An 18,715-nucleotide genomic window follows, 5' to 3' on the forward strand; every position below is an offset into this window, starting at 1 on the left:
GCGGGAATAAAGCTCTGGACCTGGAGCCTGAGGCGGGGTTCCGGGACTCACAGACGGTGAGGTGGTGGGAAGGGGGCGGTCGAGCTCTGCGGAGCGTCAGCGATCCAAGAGCCCCGCGGCCGAACCCTCGGGGTCCCCGCAACGCGTGGACAGAGGAGCCAACCAGAGAGTCAGGAAACCCTGCAAAAAGCAGCAGGCTTGGGGCGGGGGGTGAGCGCGCCAGAGGCCAAGGAAGTCAGCGCTAGGACTCTGTTGGGAGTTTGCTGGCAGTTTCCAGACGGAGGAAAGATTTTTGCCCCTGCTGCAGAGCGGCTCGGGCCGGGTCTCGCTTGCTCACGCCGTCGCATAAAGGGGTTTCCCTCTCTCCCTGGCCCGCGGTCAACCGAGGCAGAAGTGGCTGGCGGCTAGCAGGGACCCAAGCACTCTCTCGGGGTCGCGCACGCAGTGCCAGCTCCGGAAGCCCTTCCCCCCGGACGCAATGGGGGCGCCCGGGCTCCGGCTGCACTCGGGACACGGGCCCAGGCGCCGCTCGCCCAGCGCGCCGGCCGCGGGGGCGGCTGCCTCGCGCCTCCCCCTGCAGCGCGCCGCGGCCGCTGGGCGAGGCGAGGCGAGGCGAGGCGAGGCGGGGGGAGGCGGGCCGAGGGGGCGGGCGAGGGACGCGGGACTCTGGGGAGCTCGGGGGCGGAGAGCAGGAGGCGGCGGGCCCCGGGAAGAAAGGAACATGGCTCCTGCGGCGGACAGCGCCGAGCGCGGCACGGGGCGACGGCGCGCCGGGCGCCAGTGACCGCGATGGTGAACTCGAGCCGCGTGCAGCCGCAGCAGCCCGGGGACGCGAAGCGGACGCCGGCGCCCCGAGCGGCGGGCCCGGGCCGGCTGATGGCGGGCGGGCGGGCCGCGGGCGCCGGCCTCGCCGGCCCGGGCGGCCTCCGCGAGCAGAGGGGCCTGGAGATCGAGATGGAGCGCATCCGGCAGGCGGCCGCGCGGGACCCCCCGGCCGGAGCCTCGGCCTCCCCATCTCCTCCGCTCTCGTCGTGCTCGCGGCAGGCGTGGAGCCGCGACAACCCGGGCTTCGAGGCCGAGGAGGAGGAGGAGGAAGAGGAGGTGGAGGGAGAAGAAGGGGGAATGGTGGTGGAGATGGACGTAGAGTGGCGCCCGGGCAGCCGGAGGTCGGTCGCCTCCTCGGCCGTGAGCTCAGTGGGCGCCCGGGGCCGGGGGCTGGGGGGCTACCACGGCGCGGGCCCTCCGAACGGGAGGCGGCGCCAGCGAGAGGACCAGGGCCCGCCGAGCCCCAGCCCGGCCGGCGGCGGCGGCGGCGGCGGGGACCCGCTGCATCGCCACCTCCCCCTGGACGGGCAGCTGCCCCGAGTGGCCTGGGCCGAGAGGCTGGTTCGCGGGCTGCGAGGTAAGAGCGCGACCCTCGGCGGCCGATGCACAAACCAGAAGTGCGGGCGCCGCCGGAGCCATCGCCCGCGGAGGGCAGCTCTCCGGCGCTCCCGCTCGCGTTCCCCTTGCGTCCCCGCCTCCCTAGGAAGCGTCTTCCGCACCTCTGCTAATTCCGTTCTATTTCCGGTACCCAGCACGGAATTCCACTGCGCCCTTGTTGGTGCAAATTTATTGGATACCTCCGTCTTCTAAAAGATGTGTCGGCTTAGGTTTACCTTTGGAAATAAGTGAAAGCCGTATTAGAGCGAAGGGGTACATCTGGAGATTTTTTTTTTTTTTTCCTTGTAGGAAAAAAAATATTCTAAGGCAACTAATGGTGGTTGCAACTGCATATTTGCGAATTTCACTAAATAAAAACGAAACTTCTGTGCTAGTACCCATGGTCTTTCACTGTCCTGGGTGCCCTATTGCCTCTTATTCCTTTCCGGAAAGGGTACGCAGTACAGTGTCCTAGTTGTGGAGGGAGTGTCATTGGATAGTCATTGATGTTGTTTTGGCGGTGTCTGGTTGTTTGGGGGAGAGAGAGCTGTTAAGAACACCACGAATAGAATAAAATGTCTAAGAAAACAGTTGTTCGGCCATTTCTAAGTCTAGGTATTTTGCTAAAACAGTTGCAAAGGAAATGCTAATGTTGTTTAAAAAACTTGAAAGTATGTTTTTAAATAACTAAGTTAATGTTCTTTGAAATTCCAATGAGACAGTGAGGTCATCAGATACCAGCTGTGTGGAAATGTGTCAGAGTTCGGTGCACCCAGCTCTCCAAAAGGCAGGAAAGGAATTTTCAAAATTGCCAGTACCTATTAAGAGGACACAAATTTTCCAAGAGCAAATGGGATCCTGTTTTTGCAAAGTTTTGTCAGAGGCATCTTTGGAAAAGAGTTGCATTGGCTCTTGCCATCCAAGTGACTTTAACCTCTACTTTTAAGAGTTTTCCATTCTCAGTTCTTTTGAAAATTTCCCTTCCCTCCTCTTCCTGTCAGTTTTGAAAATCTTGCACCAAAAGCTATCCAGGTGTTTTTACAGCAACGTGATTAACACCAAGTCAGGCCTATACCCGAACCCCAGTTCTACCACATATTGGCTACATGACCTCGAGCAAATTGCCTAACCTCTCTGATCCCCCGTTTTTGAATTTTTTTTTTTAAAGAGATAATCATAATACTTAGTTCTTGACTTGGGAGGATTAAATGAGGTGAAATGTAAAACGTGTAGCAAGTCTCTGCCATGTTGTGAGTGCTTCATAAATAGAAATTAAATCATAGATTCTAAAAGTGTACATTTTGGTACTCTTACACAGTGATTATGCTAGTTAATTTGATTCAGAGCATGGTGGGGACCAAAAGATCCTTTTTGAATAACCTGTGTGAGTAGATGAGTAAAAAACTCTCAAACTTTTTTAAGGTTGTTGAATTGTTTTAATTGTGCTTTTTAAAGTATTCACTGAAATGAGAGGAGTTTCTTATAAGTTAATAAATAATGGAAAGTCATGATCCTGTTAACTCAGCTTAAGTATTTGATAACACTTAATGTTCTTTGAATAAACTCAATAATGGAATATAATGAAATGAAATATATGAGTGTATGTATAAGTTTATCTCTTTTAAAGAAAAGTTTCAGAAAATTTACAATGAATAAGGTAACAGTAAAACTTCTAGTCAAACCTTATCAATGGTCTAATTAGTAGAATAGAATCATGAAAATCTTTTTTACAGAAAAATTTAGAATAAATTTTATTTTATTTCTTTTATGAAGAAATATAATTGATATTCTTGTCACTTATTAAGTAACATTTGTTAAATAATTAGTGACTATACTAGGTGCTACCAAAAAAAAAAACTAAAATAGCAGATCACCATTCTCCTATGAACAGAAACCCAGGAAAGTGAAATGAATAACCATGAATGAGTTGTGATTTTTTTTTCCCCTCTTGGGATACCGATGACAAAAATCTTATATGCATTGTATAAGTAGTGCCCAGGGTCAGAAGAGAGAGTGACTTGGAATTTCTAAAGGTAGGAGCAATTACTCAAATTTGAAGTGGTCAGGAGCTTCCCTGGAGGTCTCCAACCTTTGTGACTTTATGTAACTCACTCAGACTTCCCGGGCTCTGTTCCTCATTTATAAAATGGAAGAGTTGAACCTAATCTTCAGGGTCCCTTCTAGTTTCAGCGTACCCTGTGTTGTCGTTAAATGACATGAATCTGAGCTGGACAGCAAATGGTCATTTCTCTCCTTGGACGCTAAATAGATCTATCCTCTTAGCCGGGAGTAACATAGCAACGAAGAAATGTTTGAGGCCTGATTATGGGAAGCATTGTGTCTAACTAAGGAATTAAGAATTCACCCCTAAATATTAGGAAGCAGTTGGAAAATTTTGAGCAGGGGCAGAGCACGTTGAAAGGGAATCTGAGTCGAGCAATGTGCTGGGCAGGAGAGCTTGCAGAAGGAGACAGGGAAGCAGGAGGACCAGGTAGGAGGCAGCCAGCGAAGGGATGATGAAGGCCTGCACCAAAAGAAGCAAAGGATGGCCGAAAGATTGAAAGACTGCTCCAAAACGAAAAGGAATCCCCAACCCACTGGTCTTGTTTACTTTTTGCTTAGCAGACGCTTCTTCATGCAGAGAGAAAATTTGAGACTCTTCATGGGTTATCATATTTTCTGAATTTCCAGAGTTGAATGTGTTTTATGGATGCATCAGTTTACTAAAGTCACTTTCTGTTTGTTATTTCAGACATATATGCTTGGTTGGTTTTTTGTTTGTTTTCCTGGAGAAATCGTAAAGGACTAGCTGTATTGGTCAGGGTGGGCTAAGCTGCTGTAACAAATAGATGCCTCCTCTGCCATTCACTATATCGTACCGTCACTGTCCATATCCAGAACTTCTTTATCATCCCAAATAGAAGGTTTACCCATTAAACACTAACTCCCAGTTCCCCTCCTCTTCCCCGCACCCCCGGCCTCTTTTCCGCTGTCCGACTCTATGCATTTTCCTATACTGGGTACCTCATATTAGTGGAATCACGCAGTATCTGGCTTATTTCACTTAGTATAATGTTTTCGAGGTTTATCCATGTTGTAGCATGTATCTGAACTTCATTCATTTTTGATGACTGAATAGTATTCCCTTGTATGTATATACCACATTTTGTTTACCCATTCATCAGTTGATGGACACTGGGGTTGTTTCTACCTTTTGGCTATTATGACTTTCCCTTTATTTTTAATCCAACCCTCACTCCATAATTGCTTCCTTTTCCCTTTTTATTTGCACTATAATTGTGAACAAATGAGATTTTGTATTTTCATTGCATGGGGATTTTTTTTGAGGGAGGGTTGCTACTCTGAGGGGTGTGATAAGGCCATGCTAGTAACAGAATTGGTGCAGTCAACAAACATTTATTGAGCATCTCCCTTGTGGTAGGTACTAGGGATACAGAGATGAATAATACAAGATCCCAACTCCCAAGGAGTTTAGAGTTTAGTAGGGGGGTGAGAAGTGTAAGTAAATCATTGCAACGCCAGGTCCCAGGTGTGGGAGGAACCCAAAGAAGAGAGGACCAGCTCTACCTGGGGAAGTTAGAAGAAGTGAATCTTGAGTTATGTTTTGAAGGATTCAGGGGGGAGTTGGAGGAGGGAAAAATAGAGAAGAAAGACCAAGCAAGCCTGTAGCTCATTGGTACTTTTTCCTGTAGGCAGAGTCAGTGAGGGCTTCAAGCAGGGGGCTGATATGATATCATGCCAATCTGAAGATGATTCTAGCAAGAATGTAGAGAATGGGGTGAGGTGGATAGTGCCAAATGCTGGGAGAATAGGTCAGAATAAAGTGACAAAGGTGATAAAGAAGTGTCAGTTGCACTGACAATCCTCAGTACAACTGAGGATTGTGAGCTGGGATGGAAGAACGCTAGATGAAAGAAACCATCAGAATTGTGGACCAACTCCATGTGAGGGTTTTGAAAAGGGCCTATTCTAGGATGAAACCCATGTTTCTGGGTTAGTACCATTAACCCACACAGGGCAAATAGGTTTCTAGAGAAAGGAAAAAAAGAGAAATCTCAGTTTGGGGCATGTGAGTGTGAGTTGTCTGTGGAATATGCAGGTAGATCTGGCCATTAGCTGTGGCGCATACCCGTCTGCGTCTCAGGAGGGGGCTGCCTAAGAAATTTGAGATTCAAGCGTCAGTATCATAAGGTAGCAACTGACTATTCTGTAGAAAACGGACCAATAGTAAAAAGTCACTTCCCTTTCTGAAGGTGTCCCTGCAATTCAAATCACTATGAAGAAGGATTGTATTTATCTTCCTAAGCAAGGCCCACATGTGTCTAAGCACAAAAACAGGATTCTTTTATGATGTGAGTGCAATGAGAATTTGGTCAGGCTATCCACAATGACTTCAAAGTCCATATGGATTTGGGTCTCCACACCATTCTCAAATCTGGACCAACTAGGCGTCAGAAGTAGGACATTTCAGATTTGGACCTGTTTCTGAAGCCATAAAAGGGCCTCTTCCCACCACTGTATTGCTGTGCACATAATATTTCTAATTCCCAGAACAACCCCACAGAAAGGTACTCTTACCTCATTTCCAAACGAGGAAGTGGAGGCTCATGGCGTTAGGTAAGGTCTCACAGCTCCTAAGGGGCTGACCCTTCATTTGAACACAGCTTGGATTCCAGACCTCCACACTGTACCTCGTCAGGATCAGTGAGTCATAGTGGGTTAGTGTATTTCAGGTGGGACAGGGTTGATGTGAGGCAAAAGAGCCACACTGAATTGTTTTTACCGTGGAACTGAGATATTAACAGGTGAAATGATACAGTCGCTGGAATTAGCTTCAAAGTAATTGACGACTGGGTGAGGGTTTCCGTGAATCAAGGTTGGTGTTGGGTTGATTACTGTTGAAGCTGGGTGAGGGATACATGGGAGTTCATTATATCGTTCTCTCTTTGTGATTTTTTTTTTATATATTGCAAAATAAAAAGGGTTTGGAAGCATTTGGATAAAAGAGTTGCAAAATGGCATTTTTTTCCAAAGTCAGTTATTTATATTAGAGACCTTTTTGGTGTTTTGGATGACCCATCTCAGCGTTCTCCCATATGCATATTAATAAGTAACACTTATTCTTGAGGTGATGTGCTGTGACTTTGGGCTCTGGCATTGACTAAGCACCTTCTTACACAGGAAGGAAATTGCATATTGTCCCGTGTCCCCTCATATCATGTTCTCCTAACAGATGGAGACACGTTATGTACTGAACGTGAGCGGCTGGAGGTACGCCCTCCGCAGCTGGGATGATGGCGGGAAAAGACAACAGTTGTTTTTGAAGAATGCTCCCATTCTGGACGCGAACGCTGCCCTTCACCATTCTTATTCTGTGATCCCTGATGATAAGTAAACATGGGAAGTAGTTGGCTACAGGACAGCTGTTTTTTCCATTTGTGGATGCAGCATTTCTCACCCATCAGGATGTGAAGGGATCCCTGTATCCTGAGACTGACCCTACTACATACACACCCAGCGGGGAAACTGGATGACATTTGTAAAGCAATAAGTATTTGAGGAGGTAGCTAGAGAAATTTAGAAAAAAGGAAATGCATAGAAATGTACTCACACACAATATAAATAAAAGGGCTTGTTTCTTTTCATTTGAAATGCTTCCTTCAAGGGCTAGAATTAAATTGCCAGAGACCATTGCAAATGTAGCCTGAAGAAAATTTGATAGGAGTTTGGTGTTTTCTGTTTATAGGTCAAGCAAAACCATTTGCAAATATTAAGAACCATGACTTTTCCTTCGTGCATAATTGTTTATAAACCATGGGAAAGAGTGAAATCACTGACCAAGTGAGACAAGGCAGCAGTCTCTCCGGATGGTCAGGGGACTAGCAATTTCCACTTATGTGTATATTTTAGGCCTGGCCTCCAAAAGAAATACGCCCAGAGAAATGGTGTGGTTTTGCCCAGGGCTACTGAGCCTAATATTTGGTTGCCTCTGTGTTATTCTGAGCTGCAATTTTCCATGTCATCTAAGTTCGTAATAATTCTTTACTATGATGGAGTTTCAGCGAGCAAACATTCTGCTTGGGGCATTTCTTCTGAGTGAGCAATCCCCTGACAACCACCAGGTGTTGGCAGAAGCAAACCTGGTCATAAGTCATGCTCCCCTTTCGGCGTGGTGAAACCTAGGACGCGTAACCCAGTGTCTTTGAGGGCAGATGCTGATTTTTCCTAAAGGAAATTCGGGAGAAAAGAAGAAAAGGAAATGAAATACCCCAATTTAGGAGTAGAACTAATGTATGATTATAAGACTTAAAAAGTACATAAACACTAGCAATGAAGTCATCTCTTCCAAGTGCAAGACCATATACCATTTTCCCCTTGTTCTCTGTGTGGCTGGATTGTGGCATCAGTGGCTCTGTGAGTTTCTGTGATGGAAGGGGTTAAAGTCTGTGGGAGAGAAGTGTGAGGCAATTTGCCATTAACAGCTGACCTAATCTAACAGAAAGAACTGAGAGGTTTGTCTTTTTTGGAAAACACTAAGGCTCTTCCAAGTAACCAGCAATGTGACTTGACCACACTGTTCAATAGCGGGGGTTTGGACGGCCACCATGTCTGTCTGCTGGCTGCGTCCACAACTGTGGGATCTCTCTCCAGCCAGCTCACCACCGCTTATGTCATCTTCGCTCAGCCGGCCCAACGCTTTTTCCATCTGCTGGAATATGGGGCACAGTTGCTGCTTTTACCCTTTCTCCAAAGAGAGAGAGAAGGCGGATGAGTTTGTTGCTTTTAATTTAAAAAGCATACGTTAATTGGCATTTAAAAAAACTGTTCAGCTAAGCATGTTTAGTGTAATCAGTCAGCACTGAATTTCTTAAAAGGCAAAAATGGGTACAGAGCAGAGATTTTACACCAGCGTGTTAGAAGCTTGATAGATGTTTCCATAATGAAATGGTGCTCCAGCCAGGACCTCTTTTCATCAGGGGTGACCTAAAAAGTATCGTTTGCAGTGTTACATCATGTACTAACGAGGATAATTAATTTAGTAACAGGGTAATTCCTCCCGCATATAGGAAGGACTGATGTGCTTGCATAATTATTAAACCTAAATTTCCTCTTCTCTTTCTAAATTTTTACTAAGATATTTTCTAATGAGGTTGGGAGTTTAGACAATGATCAGATCATTGCCTTGTGTTTTGCACATCTGGGGGGATAGTAGAGGCTGATGTATTCCTAAATTAAAGGTACTCCTGCTAAAACCATTTCTCGGTTGCCTTTAGAGCATGCTAAAAAAAAATACAGGAGAATCTCCCTTAAAGTTATACTGTTTTTTATGTGTTTTTCCTTTTGCCATTCATGAGACTTTTTTAAAATAAAATGACATCTTTTATTACTCTTTTAAAGGTCTCTGGGGAACAAGACTCATGGAGGAAAGCAGCACTGACCGAGAGAAATACCTTAAAAGCGTTTTACGGGAACTGGCCACATATCTCCTTTTTCTCATAGTCTTGTGCATCTGTAAGTAGAACATTTTCTTCCACTAGAGGAAAAGTTTTGAAAATATTTGACCTGTCAATATCATGATTAAGAGGAACTGTAGATGCACCAGTAACGGTTAATTCAGAAGTTCTCTTCTCTGTTATCAATTCCAATTTACAATTTGGTAAAGCTCTCCTCTCTCCTCTGGTAAACATTGATCAAAATTCGGCGTGATTTGATTGGCCAGTTTGTTGTCAGTTGTGACCATTTTCACTATGAGATGCACAGGGCAACCTGCCCAGACACCAAGTAACCAAGTAAAAGGATTTTTGTGTTAGATTCTTAACAATAATTACAGCATCACTATTATTACATCAATTAATGTAAAGTGTACACAGGAAATATTTTCCAAGTTTAACTCTCAGAAAATACAAATAATGTCACCTAATATTGCTTTCATGGCTCTTTATACTTAAAAGTCCCCTTTTTTTGGATTCGGATGTGTTGTGTGGATGCCTTCATTCTAACTAATCATTTCTTCCAAATCTTCAATAATCGTAGATTTTTATTCTGTAGGAAACTTACTGCAGACTCATCTCTTTCTGTTTTCTTTTTCCTTTCTTCTTTCAATACATTCCTGCATTGTCTGGGAGGGGAGGGATGCCTTAGCCAGAAACAAGTCTTAGAAACCGTTTGCCTCAAAGTCCAGAAGGTCACGGGCAATGGACTTATCCTCTGAATCAAAGGATATTGGATGATGGAGTTCTGTCGTGTCCTCTCTAAAGCCCTTTATGAGAACAGACAGGAAGCAGATTTATGACCACCAGGACCTCTTAGCGTATTCCTCAGGGAAAGGAGTTTGTTCTTACAGTGTACACTTGGGAATGCTTAAAAAGCAACATCAGCCTTGGAAAGAGTTCCCTTCTTTGTAAATGGAGAGAGTCATGATTTAATCAATACTTTAATAATGCCATTCTTATTACATTAAAATTGACCACCTTGAATTTAATTGACTAAGTGCTAAAAGCTTCCTTTAAAAATGTTTTTTGTTTACTAGATTTATAAGAAGATGTGTACGTTGAACATAAAAGATTGAGGAAACATTTAAGCTTTTGATATTTGTAATTTTAAGAAATTTTAAGTAATTTTAAGAAATTGAATATTGATTTATTTAATATCCCCACACTGGTTTTTACTAATACTGGTAAGCTCTTAATGAGCCTCAAACAGGGCATGACTTCTTCTCACATTTTCTGAGAATTTGACTATCCAAGTGGGAACTTAAGAAAAAGAAAAAAAAAGAAGTTATTTAAGCTAAAAAGTATATATGTATGAACAACATTCATTTTCTTGCTTTTTTCTTCCTAATTTTCTGAACTTTTCTGTTGTTTGTTTAGGAAGGAATCTCTCATTACTTTTAAAAGCATGTTATCTAAGAAATGCTGAAAACCTAGAAATGATCTATTCAGTACATTAAAAGTTATTAAGCAAGAGATGTGATATTTTTTAACTTTTATGTTCTAAGCTGTTAGAACTTAGAGTAAATGCTGAAGTCACGTTTGCTTCCAGCGTAGAAATGGTGCTTAAATATTAAACTTCAGTGGCCTTAAATTTTAACAGGTAGATTAGAATCATTATTATTACTAATTTTTTTCGAGCATGACACATACGTAGATTTTATGCAAAATATAAGCACTCCTACAAGTCTAAAATTTCAGTGTTCCCCAAAATTTCCTGAACATCAGAATCACCAAGAGAATTTTTTTTATAATTACAGTTTGCCTGGATCTACTAAATCAAAGCCTTCCAGAGAAGTGAATTTTCAGATGCACTGACAAGGTTTGGGAACTAGGCCAGATAAATAAACTGAATAGCTAGAGTTTTAGGAAACAAGCTTGTCATATAACTAACTAGTGTTGTCTTGTTTATTTTAGAATTTTTATGCTTCTTGTTCTTTTTCACACTAATCACATTTTTTCTTCTTATATCAGCTACATTTTTTACATAGGCAAAGTTTTTTTTTCAAAATATTGTAGAATCTCTGGGTAAGAAGGAATCTTGGCACTCATGGATCGAACCTCCACTGAATGCTAAAATTCCCCCCTGCAACATCCTTCCCAAAAGGTCAGTCATCCTGCCTCCAGTTGAGCAAGAGTTCCAGGTTAAGGGACTGACTCCTTTGAAATAGTTCATTTTATTTTTCTATGGCTGTGTTAGAAAGTTCTTCCTTATGCAAATCAAAGTCTGTCCTCATCTAACTTCCCCTCTTAGTTCTACTCTCTAAGCCAACCTAATACCAGGGACCTTTCCCATGTCTCTCTTCCAATTTAACCCATCAGAAGTTTGGAGACAGACGTTCAATCTCCTCCAAGTCTTCTCTAGGTTAAACCTTTCCAGTTCCCTTAGCTGTTGATCATGTGATCGGAGACATGCCTTTGAACAAACCCACCTGATAGAAACTCCCTCCAGTTTATCAGAGTCCCCCCCTTCTTTTTTTTAAAGGGGGCACATTTATTGTCACTCTTCTTCCAAATGCACCAAAAAAATTAGAAAATAACCGCCAACTCAATCCCCCTCACCTCCACAACATTCTCCCCAACACAAATAATTTTTCCCAAAACCACAAACATAAACTGGTTCTGATATTCTCATAAACAGCTCACCTAAGCTGTGTCTTTATTCCCGTCTTGCCCCTAGGTTCTTCATGACCATTTTTGTTTGTTTTTGTTTTGTTTTGTTTTTTAGATTCCATATATATGTGTTAGCATACGGTATTTGTTTTTCTCTTTCTGACTTACTTCACTCTGTATGACAGACTCTAGGTCCATCCACCTCACTACAAATAACTCAATTTCGTTTCCTTTTATGGCTGAGTAATGTTCCATTGTATATATGTGCCACATCTTCCTTATCCATTCATCTGTCGATGGACACTTAGGTTGCTTCCATGTCCTGGCTATTGTAAATAGAGCTGCAATGAACATTGTGGTACATGAATTTTTTTGAATTATGGTTTTCTCAGGGTATATGCCCAGTAGTGGGATTGCTGGGTCGTATGGTAGTTCTATTTTTAGTTTTTTAAGGAACCTCCATACTGTTCTCCATAGTGGCTGTATCAATTTACATTCCCACCAACAGTGCAAGAGGGTTCCCTTTTCTCCACACCCTCTCCAGCACTTATTGTTTGTGGATTTTTTGATGATAGCTATTCTGACCGGTGTGAGGTGATGTCTCATTGTAATTTTGTTTTGCATTTCTCTAATGATTAATGATGTTGAGCATTCTTTCATGTGTTTATTGGCAATCTGTATATCTTCTTTGGAGAAATGTCTATTTAGGTCTTCTGCCCATTTTTGGATTGGGTTGTTTGTTTTTTTGATATTGAGCTGCATGAGCTGCATGTAAATTTTGGAGATTAATCCTTTGTCAGTTTCTTCATTGGCAAATATTTTCTCCCATTCTGAGGGTTGTCTTTTCATCTTGTTTATGGTTTCCTTTGCTGTGCAAAAGCTTTTAAATTTCATTAGTTCCCATTTGTTTATTTTTGTTTTTATTTCCATTTCTTTAGGAGGTGGGTCAAAAAAGATCTTGCTGTGATTTATGTCATAGAGTGTTCTGCCTATGTTTTCCTCTAAGAGTTTGATAGTGTCTGGCCTTACATTTAGGTCTTTAATCCATTTTGAGTTTATTTTTTGTGTATGGTGTTAGGGAGTGTTCTAATGTCATTCTTTTACAGGTAGCTGTCCAGTTTTCCCAGCACCACTTATTGAAGAGGCTGTCTTTTCTCCATTGTATATTCTTGACTCCTTTATCAAAGATAAGCTGACCATATGTGCGTGGGTTTATCTGTGGGCTTTCTCTCCTGTTCCATTGATCTGTATTTCTGTTTTTGTGCCAGTACCATACTGTCTTGATTACTGTAGCTTTGTAGCATAGTCTGAAGTCAGGGAGCCCGATTCCTCCAGCTCCGTTTTTCTTTCGCAAGATTGCTTTGGCTACTCGGGGTCTTCTGTGTATCAGAGTCCCTTTGAATGTGCAGCAGGAGCCTCATCATGAAAGAGTGGAGCAGTGGGGCCATGAGCATCCTCATCCAGATACTACACTGTGGTCCATGCATTCTACCATTGCCTGACCCTTCATATACCTCATTCCTTAGTCTCTTCACCAAAAGCTTATAAAGCACTGTGTTCCCCAGCTAGTATCTGAGTACATTTTCCTGGAACATAATGCAGGCCTTCCCTTTCAGCTCTGTTCAATTTCAACTCATGGTGATCTACTCATCATTCCAATCTAGTGAAATTATCTTGCATCTGGATTCATCCACCTCATATATCAGCTATCCCCCTCAGCTTCATAGCGTCAGCAGAGTTGATACCATCCAGGTCCTTATCCTAGTAAATCAATAAATCAAAAAGGATTGATCTAAGAACATCAGTCCATTTAGTCAAAGGTCTTTGGGTGGAGTTTACTGAATTATATTATCATCTAGCTCAGACTATTCGTGAAATAGGATAAGAAGGATTTTTTTCAAATGCCTGTCTGAATAACTCCACCGTTCTTCTGACCTGTTAGCTAATCTATCAGCTGCTGACCGAGTTAAAAAGGATAAGCAGGCATGATTTACCTCTAGGAAAGCCTTGCTGGCTCCTAGTGATTGAGTCCTTTCCCCATCGTTCAAAAACCATCTTTTTAATTACCAGTTTTAAAATCTTCTCAGCAATGTCAACATCAAATGACTGATAATATCAAGCTCATTGCTTTGTGGGTAAATGAGATAAATACTTATCCCTGTGCCTTGGATATTAGAAATACTTTATATGCAGTAGATAGGGTTCTGAAAGCAGCCTGACATAGTAGGAAAAGTATAGATTTTTTGGCATCACAGAGATCTGAGTTCAAATCCCAGTTCTACCACTTACACACTAGGTCCACTCAAGCAAGTTAGTTAACCTTTCTGAGCCTTTGTCTTCTCCTCTGTAAAATACTTATTTTGAAAGATTCTGTGGGGATTAGGAATCATACACGAAAACATCTTAGGATGCTGTCTGTCATATAATAGTAATAAGAGCAAATTTGTCCCGACGATTGTTGACAATGTCTGAATTCTCTCATCAGTAGGTTCTAAGAATTATAGGTTCAAATTGTTTGGACATTCATTTGGAGCAGCTAAGTGCCCATCAAGAGCTTATTTTCTGGACTTCCCTGGTGGCGCAGTGGTTAAGAATCCGCCTGCCAATGCAGGGGACATGGGTTCGAGCCCTGGTCTGGGAAGATCCCACATGCCGCGGAGCAACTAAGCCCCTGAGCCACAACTACTGAGCCTGCGCTCTAGAGCCCGCGAGCCGCAACTACTGAAGCCTGCGCGCCTAGAGCCCGTGCACCACAACGAAGAGTAGTTCCCACTCGCCACAACTAGAGAAAGCTTGCACGCAGCAACAAAGACCCAACACAGCCAAAAATAAATAAATAAATAAAAGCTTATTTTCCATCTTATCAGTGTTGGTTCTCGTCCCTGTGGCTTTAAAAGCAGTCTCCTTCACCAAGAGGACAGAATACCATGGAAACTAAGTAATCCCACTTTCCCTGTAATTTAGCATTTATTCTTACTTAAAACCTAAGGTTGCTATGAATTTATCATTAGAGTACTTACTTATATATGGGTTACAGCTATAAATAGTAATGGTATTTCTCTGTGTGAGTTAGATGCTGAAGTTAAAGAAAGGAATAAATCGAATCATAGTAGATCTCTGTGAAAGACAAAGGAAAGTCTTCGGTGAATCTATGATAAAAATATAGTTGCCACTTCTTTTTTTCTGCTCTCTCTACTCATTCTATAAAATTGCTCAGATCTTCTATGCTTACACATAATAATAGAAATCACACACAAAAAGTTCAGTCAGCATCGTAGAAATGTAATATTTCTATGTGTCAAAGAAATAGACAAAATTAAAAGGCAGAAAACAATTGTAAAGCATACTTACAAGAAATACGACAAAAAATTAATATTTTAACACATTTGGAACCCACAAATCACTGAGAAAAACACTAAGACTTCAGTAAATATTTTACAGAATAGAAAGTATAACACCTTTCACAGCATAGAAAATACAGTCGATTAGTGTGGGAAAGTCTTTAACCTTAAATTCACTAGTATCCAAAGAAGTTATGAAAATGGAGAAAGAAACAACATAATCATAATGCAGCATGGTATGTCCTAGGACAGGAAGAGCTCTTTTAAGAAGAAACCTATGAATCTCCTTTTCTTTATCTCTGGAAGGAGACTTTGCCTTGTATTCTAAACAGAGAAATGAATAGTATCAGATCCACACTTTGTACACCTTAAACTGACACCATGTTGTATGTCAATCATATGTCAATAAAAAAGAAATTAATATTTTATTTTACCTGTAAAAATCTTGCAAGGATGATAGCATAGAGATCGTTTTCTGAATTTGTAAGGGAATCCATGCAGGTTAATCGTTGATAACCAGGTCAGTGAAGTCAAAGGCAGTGGGTTAATCATCACGCTGGGGGAGCTACTTCCTTTTCTGGTGACAGACATTCATCTCCCCACAGAGCTTCCCCCACAAACACGTGCCGTCTTAAGTTCACAGGCTGCAGTCCGTGGAAGGAACTGCTAAAGACCAGCTATGGCTGGAAAGCTCTCTGTCCTTTTCAGTACTGGACAAAACCTACAGTAACAAGAAAGGTAGATTCACATGTAAATATTACTTTACACATGGCCTTCACTCCACCTGCATAGCTCTCTCTTTATTTCTTTGTGGTAACTTCTGTGTAAATATTACATGCTCTTCTCTCTTGTTTTAAAACAAAAATTACACTACTTAATACAGGCAGGCATTCACAAAAGCACTTGTGTTGACAACCTCTATCCCTCAAAGATTTCCATCACAACTTGTTACTTACCTTTGAATTTTTTTTTAAAATTATTAACACCTTTAATTATTATTTATTTATTTATTTATTTTTGGCTGTGTTGGGTCTTCGTTTCTGTGTGAGGGCTCTCTCTAGTTGCGGCAAGCGGGGGCCACTCTTCATCGCGGTGCGCGGGCCTCTCACTGTCGCGGCCTCTCTTGTTGCGGAGCACAGGCTCCAGACGCGCAGGCTCAGTAGTTGTGGCTCACGGGCCCAGTTGCTCCGCGGCACGTGGGATCTTCCCAGACCAGGGCTCGAACCCGTGTTCCCTGCATTGGCAGGCAGATTCTCAACCACTGCGCCACCAGGGAAGCCCACCTTTGAATTTTAACCAAAACTGCATTAAAATATTTGGGAGTGTTAGTAACTTTAATTCGCCTCTCTGGTTTATTCTGCAGCCTCACTCTGCCTGCTGAAAGGCCCTCACGCAGGTCACCAGGGACGTCTTAATTGCCAAATTTTATGGGCTCCTTTTAGCCTTTCTCTCGAGACATTTGGCATTCTGCAAACTCCCCTCTCTGGCTTCTGTGACTCCCTCTCTTCCTGTACTCCTCCTTACTCTATTCACTTTCTTCATTTTTCTCTTTCTGAAATGTGTTTAGACAGAGGGTTCTCTGTGACTGGGTCTTTGGCTTTCTCTTCAAGGGATCTTTCCTGCAGCTTCAACTGGTCCTGTACGCTGGTGCTCCCAAGTCCCTCTCGACCTCTCATGGACCACAGATCTTGTGCCAGCTTTTACTGGACCTCTCCACTGGTGCATCTCAGGGGCACCCTTAACATTTCTCAACCTGGACTCATCCTGTCCATCCAAACATGCTTTGCTCACGTTCTCCATCTGGGTTACTATTAACGTCACCCCCATGAATGCCTCTCCCCAAACCTGGGCATCATCCTAGATGCTTTCTCTCTCTCCTCTCGTGGTATCATTCCACGTACTTCTTCCTCTGTAGTGCCTCTCAAATCTGTCTTCTTTCGTAGATTGCTGTTGTCCTTCTTTTTAACCTTTATTGTCTCTCTCGTGGATTATTCATTTATTGATTCAATGGACTGTTGAGTAATTTAATTAAGAACATACATAGCCCTGGCCTTAGATGTGGTAAGTGATGAGGAAGAAGACAGCTGGGGAAGAGGATTCCCCGAAGAGAAGGCCTCTCTGAGGCCTGAAGCAAGAATGGGAGCCAGTCAGTTGAAGAGGGGACTGTGTGGGTGAATGTTCTGAGGCAGGAAAGAGCTCAGAACATTCCAGAAGCTGAGTGAAGATAGTGATTGGAGAGAGTGCTATCAGATAAGGTCAGGGGTCAGACCCTACAGGTCCAGTAGGCTTCGGTAAGGGGAAGCCAGGGTTTTAAGTAGGGGGTGGTAAGATTTATTTAAATTTTAAGATAGTGGCTCTGAATGCCATTGGAGCACAGACTGGATGGGACCCAATGTCTGGACGTTAGGACTCCCAGGCACTGGCTCCGGACTGCTGTCTCTGAAACCAGATTAAATCAGGTCACTCTTTTTATCGGACATGCTGTCATCACCTCACCTTCGAGATAAAGTTTGAAATCTTTACCTGATAGGCTAGTCTTTCACTGTATGATCTTTGCTTACTTCTTCCGACCTGTGAATATCTGGTACTTCCACCACATCAAACTACTTATGAGTCTCAAAAAGGCCTTGGACTGTGCTGTCCCTTTCCTGTCAGTCTGTTTAGTTCCTCCTCATCCTTCAAGGTCAGCTCAAGAGCCAGATCTACGGAGAGGCCTGTATCAGCCCGCCCCCTCCCATAGTGGGTGCCCCTCACGCTGGATTGCAGACACGTTCACGCACTTGTCTCCCTCAGTGCAGGGGCCGGGGAGGGGGACAGCCAGGGTTGCTGGCAGGCACATCTCAGAGGTGGCACATAGATCTTCTCCCTAAGTGTCGGCAACTTGGCCCATTTTCCTTTTCTCTCGTGTTCACTCGTACTTCTTTTCGTTCACAAACAGAACTTTTCCTAATATGACAACTGAAGCAATGCAAGCCTCAACTTTCTTTGGTTTCTGAATAGCACCTTGCCTTGATATCGCACTTTTTAGTTCGTAGAATCCCTGCAGATATCTGTTCCTATTTTATCTCCACCGTGTCCCTGTGAGGATACCGTACAACACAGAGCTTGCAGAGAAGTCAGGGTTCCTGTTCAACGTGATGGCGTCACTCTGTGGCAGATGACCTAGAATACTGGGACCGAGGCACCTTGGTCCTACTGTCTCTACATCTGGTATATTTATATTTGTGCTGCGGTTTTGATTTCCTCTTTGGCTGGCCCAAGAGTGACTAACAGAAAAATATTTTTAATTTCTAAATGGTTCAGTTTTATCTATCTTGGTTCATCCTTTTAAAATAATTTTCTGCATTTGTGGTTTAAAAACTATTGTTTGGTTAGTTTTGGGGGCTTTTTTGGGAGGGAGTTGTTTGTTTTGGAGGTTTTTGTTTGTTTTGGTTTTTTGGCTTTAAACAACAAAAATTTATTCTCTCACAGTTCTGGAGGATAGAAGTCTGAAATCAGGGTGCCTGCAGGGCCGTGCTCCCTCTGAAACCTGTAGGGCATCCTTCCTTGCCTCTTCCTCATTTGTGGGAGTTTACCTGCACTCTTTGGTATCCTTGGCGTGTAGCGGGATCATTCCAATCCTTCATCTTCACTGGGCGTTCTCCCTGTGTCCCTCTTTCTTCACATGGCCATCTCCTTATAAGGACACCTGCCTGGTGGATTTTTAATTTTAGGGATTTACTGGTGTTGTCTTTGTGGCCCAGAATATGATTAATTTTCTTACATCTTCCATGGATATTTGAAAAAGAATGTGAGCTCTTTTGATACAGTATAAAGTTTGATATATAT

At 42.9% G+C, this 18,715-nt stretch overlaps 1 protein-coding gene across 1 annotated transcript in view; it reads left to right on the forward strand.

Annotated features, from left to right (window-relative positions):
* The first annotated feature begins 655 nt into the window (after positions 1-655).
* The window catches only part of PKD2 (polycystin 2, transient receptor potential cation channel), a 54,687-nt gene continuing 36,627 nt past the window's right edge, over positions 656-18,715 (forward strand). The window contains exons 1-2 of the mRNA XM_082391646.1: positions 656-1,402; positions 8,842-8,955. Of these exons, the coding sequence (XP_082247772.1) occupies positions 790-1,402; positions 8,842-8,955 (727 nt within the window). The 5' untranslated portion in view covers positions 656-789. The remainder of the gene's footprint in view (positions 1,403-8,841; positions 8,956-18,715) is intronic.

Source organism: Balaenoptera borealis (assembly GCF_965194805.1).
Source record: "Balaenoptera borealis genome assembly, chromosome: 4".
NCBI classification, from domain to species: domain Eukaryota; kingdom Metazoa; phylum Chordata; class Mammalia; order Artiodactyla; family Balaenopteridae; genus Balaenoptera; species Balaenoptera borealis.